A 5,005-nucleotide genomic window follows, 5' to 3' on the forward strand; every position below is an offset into this window, starting at 1 on the left:
TGGAAGGGAGGAGTAGAGACAGGGAGGGAGGAGTAGAGACAGGGAGGGAGGGGTAGAGACAGGGAGGGAGGGGTAGAGACAGGGAGGGAGGGAGGGATAGAAAAAGGGAGGGAGGGAGGGAGGGATAGAAAAAGGGAGGGGGGAGGGAGACAGGGAGGGTTAGAGACAGGGAGGGAGAAGTAGAGGGAGAGAGAGGTGGGGAGAGAAGGGGAGAGAGGGAGAAGGGGAGGGAGAGAGAGAGAGGGAAGGAGAGGGGGGAGAGAGGGAAGAAAGGAGAGGGAGTAGGGAAGGAGGGAGAGGGAGGAGGGAGGGAGGAGGGAGAGAGAGGGGGTGGAGGGGAGGGTGAGAGAGGGGGTGGAGGGGAGGGTGAGAGAGGGAGGAGGGAGGGAGAGGGAGGAGGGAGGGAGGGGAGGAGGGAGGAAGAGGGTGAGAGAGGGAGAAGGGAGGGGAGGGAGGAGGGAGGGAGAGGGTGAGAGAGAGGGTGGAGGGGAGGGGGTGGAGGGGAGGGGGGAGTGGAGGGGGAGGGGAGGGGGAGGGGGAGGGGGAGGGGAGGGAGGGGAGGCGGTTGGAGGGGAGGGGGAGGGGAGAGAGGGGGTGGAGGGGAGGGGGAGGGGAGCGGAGGGGGTGGAGGGGTGGAGGGGAGGGGGAGAGAGGGGGTGGAGGGGAGGGGGAGGAGGGGGTGGAGGGGAGCGGAGGTGGAGGGGAGGGGAGGGTGAGGGGAGCGGAGGGGGTGGAGGGGTGAAGGGGAGGGTGAGGGGAGCGGAGGGGGTTGGAGGGGAGGGTGGGTGAGGGGGAGCGGAGGGGGTGGAGGGGAGGGGGGGAGGGTGAGGGGAGCGGAGGGGTCACGGGGTTAGCGGTCAGTACTCACCAATCCGTGTGCGGCTCGTCGATGACCAGGAGAGTCTTGACCTTGGGTGGGGCGCCGGTGACCTGGTCACTGAAGGCGGCCGTCGTCTGCTTCACGGCGTTGGAGATGGAGGAGAAGAAGCCGCCCCCGGCTGAGGAGGGAGTTGCTGAGGGAGGGGCGCTCTGCCCCGTCACTACCGAGGGGGGTGGTTGCGGAGGGTCTGGCCTCTGCAGGTCGGTCATGTAGCCATTGGGCAAGTTGGCCATGAAATTACTGTCGGACAAGCGGCGCCTCAGGTAGTTCATCGTGACGTCGCGGGCTGGGTCAGGGGTCACGGGCGGGGTCGGGGGGGGTCACAGGCGGGGTCGGGGGGTCAAGGGCAGGGTGGGTCACTCAGGTAACGTGAGCTAGACAGCGAGAGACAGCGGCGGGGGAGGGAAGAGAAAGAGAGAGAGGGAAGGTGTGAGAGAAGGAAGGAGAGATAGGGATGGGCGAAGAGAGAGAGAGAGGGAAGGAGAGAGAGAGGGAAGGTGTGAGAGAAGGAAGGAGAGATTGAGATGGTCGAAGAGAGAGAGAGAGGGAAGGAGAGAGAGAGAGGGAAGGTGTGAGAGAAGGAAGGAGAGATGGAGATGGGCGAAGAGAGAGAGAGAGGAAGGAGAGAGAGAGAGGGAAGGTGTGAGAGAAGGAAGGAGAGATGGAGATGGGCGAAGAGAGAGAGAGAGGGAAGGAGAGAGAGAGGGAAGGTGTGAGAGACGGAGAGATAGGGATGGGCGAAGAGAGAGAGGGAAGGAGAGAGAGAGAGGGAAGGTGTGAGAGACGGAAGGAGAGATAGGGATGGGCGAAGAGAGAGAGAGAGGGAAGGAGAGAGAGAGAGAGAGGGAAGGTGTGAGAGAGGGAAGGAGAGATAGAGATGGGCGAAGAAAGAGAGGGAAGGAGAGAGAGAGAGAGAGAGAGGAAGAAAGAGGGAAGAAGAGATGGAGAGGGGCAAAGAGCGAGAGGGAAGGGGAGAAGAGGGAAGGAGAGGGGGAGAAAGAGAGGGAAGGGAGAGAGAGATGGAGAGGAACGAGAGACAGAGAGGGACAGAGAGAGAGAGAGACGGAGTGAGGCAGAGAGGGTGAGAATGAGAGACAGTCAGTGGCGGCGACAGAGATGGAGAGAAAGAAGGAGGCAGGAGAGGGAGAGATGAACGTCAGGTGGATACTGCAGAAGACACAGCCCTCACTGTTGGCAGAACCGAGTGCAATCCAATTGCAGAATTACTGCATCAGCAGGGTCTGGACCATCAGCAAACAGCCTGGATCCTTGAGGACAGGCGCATTGTGAAGATATTGCCTTCTGTCAGCCGCAGTCTCTTTCCTTCACACTCTCCCGACACACAGACAGAGAGAGAAATTATTGCTGCTGTTCCCTGTCTTTTAATTTCCCCCCTGGTTGATGGGAAGATGTTTCCGTTCTCTCTGTCTCCCACTCACTGTCTGTCCTGCTGAATAATCACCTCACTGACTCAATCTCCGCATGTCGCTATGCAATTGGTTCAAACCAGACCGAGACACAGCAGTGCCTTCACAAAAAAACAGCCCTCTCTCTCTCTCTCTCTCTCTCCCCACTACTGTAGGGAAAATGGATCCTTCTCGATCCTCAGGGAAAGACACAGCAAAAAATATTTCCTCCTGCATCTTCGGCGCTCTCAGGGGGCAGAGTCCCAGGGGTACCTCCAGGTGATGAGAGGACACTCACACACTCGCACTCACACACTCGTACTCACACACACACACTCACACACGCACACACTCGCTCGCACTCACACACGCACACTCGCACACGCACACTCTCACTCACACACTCGCATTCACACTCACACACGCTCGCACTCACACACACACGCTCGCACTCACACACGCGCACTCACACTCGCACGCACACACACAACACGCAAACGCGCACACACACGCACACACTCGCACTCACACACTTGCACTCACACACTCGCACTCACACACTCGCACTCTCACACTCGCACGCACACACACACAACACGCACACACTCGCACTCACACACTTGCACTCACACACTCGCACTCACACACTCGCACTCTCACACTCGCACGCACACACACACACACGCACACACTCGCACTCACACACTCGCACTCACACACTCGCACTCACACACTCGCACTCTCACACACACATTCACATACACTCGCACACACACACTCACATACACACACGTACACACACTCTCACACATACATACGCACTCACACACATACACACACTCTCACACACACATATACACTCTCACACACATACACACACTCTCTCACACACACACACACGCACACACACACTCACATACTCACACACACACACATACTCACACGCACAGATACTCACACTCACACACATAGTCTCACACACACACACACACACTGACACACATACACACACTCTCACACACACACTCACATACTCACACACACACATACACTGACACACATACACACACTCTCACACACACATACACACTCTCACACACACATACACACTCTCACACACGCATACGCACTCTCACACACACACACACACACATACTCACACGCACAGATACTCACACTCACACACACACACATACTCACACACACACACACATACTCACACACACACACTGACACACATACACACACTCTCACACACACATACGCACGCTCACACACATACTCACATACACACACACATATTAAGTGGCCCGCCCAGCGTGAAATCGCGGTCCAGCCAAGGCTGCCTGACAAGGGCCTCAGGGTGCGGTGGTGGGAGTTGAAGATTCAGGGCCTGGGTTGAGCCTGGGGCTCTCAAGGCCCTTTATCTCTGGAAAGCAGCCGGCTGAGGTTGGCGGTGGAGTGGGTGCTGGGGTTAGGGGGTTGGGGGGATGCGGGGTCGGTGACCCTAATCGAGGCCTTTAAAACGATGGAAGGTTTGGATCGAGTGGGGACGGAGAGAGCGTTTCCTCTTGTGTCGGGGCGGGGGGAGAGCGGAACTAGAGGCCGTCGATACGAGACGGACCCCAAGAAATCCAATCGGGGGGGGTGAATTCGGGAGAAACGTCTTTACCCGGAGAGCCGGGGGGGAGAATGTGGAACTCGCTCCCACAGGGATGGGGTGGAGGTGAATCGTGTCGAGGTGTTTGTGGGGGGGAGGGGTGGTGTTTGTGGGGGGAGGGGTGGTGTTTGTGGGGGGAGGGGTGGTGTTTGTGGGGGGAGGGGGTGGTGTTTGTGGGGGGAGGGGTGGTGTTTGTGGGGGGAGGGGTGGTGTTTGTGGGGGAGGGGTGGTGTTTGTGGGGGAGGGGTGGTGTTTGTGGGGGGAGGGGTGGTGTTTGTGGGGGGAGGGGTGGTGTTTGTGGGGGGAGGGGTGGTGGTGTTTGTGGGGGGAGGGGTGGTGTTTGTGGGGGGAGGGGTGGTGTGTTTGGTGGGGGGGAGGGTGGTGTTTGTGGGGGGAGGGGTGGTGTTTGTGGGGGGAGGGGTGGTGTTTGTGGGGGGAGGGGTGGTGTTTGTGGGGGGGAGGGTGGTGTTTGTGGGGGGAGGGGTGGTGTTTGTGGGGGGAGGGGTGTGTTTGTGGGGGGAGGGGTGGTGTTTGTGGGGGGAGGGGTGGTGTTTGTGGGGGGGGGGTGGGTGGTGTTTGTGGGGGGAGGGGTGGTGTTTGTGGGGGGAGGGGTGGTGTTTGTGGGGGGAGGGGTGGGTGTTTGTGGGGGGGAGGGGTGGTGTGTTTGTGGGGGTGGAGTTGGGTGGGGGGTTGTTTGTGGGGGGAGGGGTGGTGTTTGTGGGGGGAGGGGTGGTGTTTGTGGGGGAGGGGTGGTGTGTTTGTGGGGGGAGGGTGGTGTTTGTGGGGGGAGGGGTGGTGTTTGTGGGGGGAGGGGTGGTGTGTTTGTGGGGGGGAGGGTGGTGTTGTGGGGGGGGGTGGTGTGTTTGTGGGGGGAGGGGTGGTGTTTGTGGGGGGAGGGGGTGGTGTGTGGGGGGGAGGGGTGGTGTGTTGTGGGGGGAGGGGTGGTGGTGTGGGGGGGAGGGGTGGTGTTTGTGGGTGGGGGGGGGGTGGTGTTTGTGGGGGGAGGTTTGTGGTGGTGTGGGGGGTGGGGTGGTGTTTGTGGGGGGTGGGGGGTGGTGT

The 5,005-nt window shown here is 60.0% G+C and overlaps 1 protein-coding gene across 1 annotated transcript in view; it reads right to left on the reverse strand.

The window, feature by feature from the left end:
• Positions 1-1,152, reverse strand: part of LOC144673579 (synapsin-2-like) — a 322,886-nt gene extending 321,734 nt beyond the window's left edge. The window contains exon 1 of the mRNA XM_078535332.1: positions 869-1,152. Within this exon, the coding sequence (XP_078391458.1) occupies positions 869-1,152 (284 nt within the window). The remainder of the gene's footprint in view (positions 1-868) is intronic.
• Positions 1,153-5,005: the final 3,853 nt, after the last annotated feature.

Source organism: Cetorhinus maximus, unplaced genomic scaffold (assembly GCF_964194155.1).
Source record: "Cetorhinus maximus unplaced genomic scaffold, sCetMax3.hap1.1 HAP1_SCAFFOLD_389, whole genome shotgun sequence".
Lineage (NCBI taxonomy): Eukaryota > Metazoa > Chordata > Chondrichthyes > Lamniformes > Cetorhinidae > Cetorhinus > Cetorhinus maximus.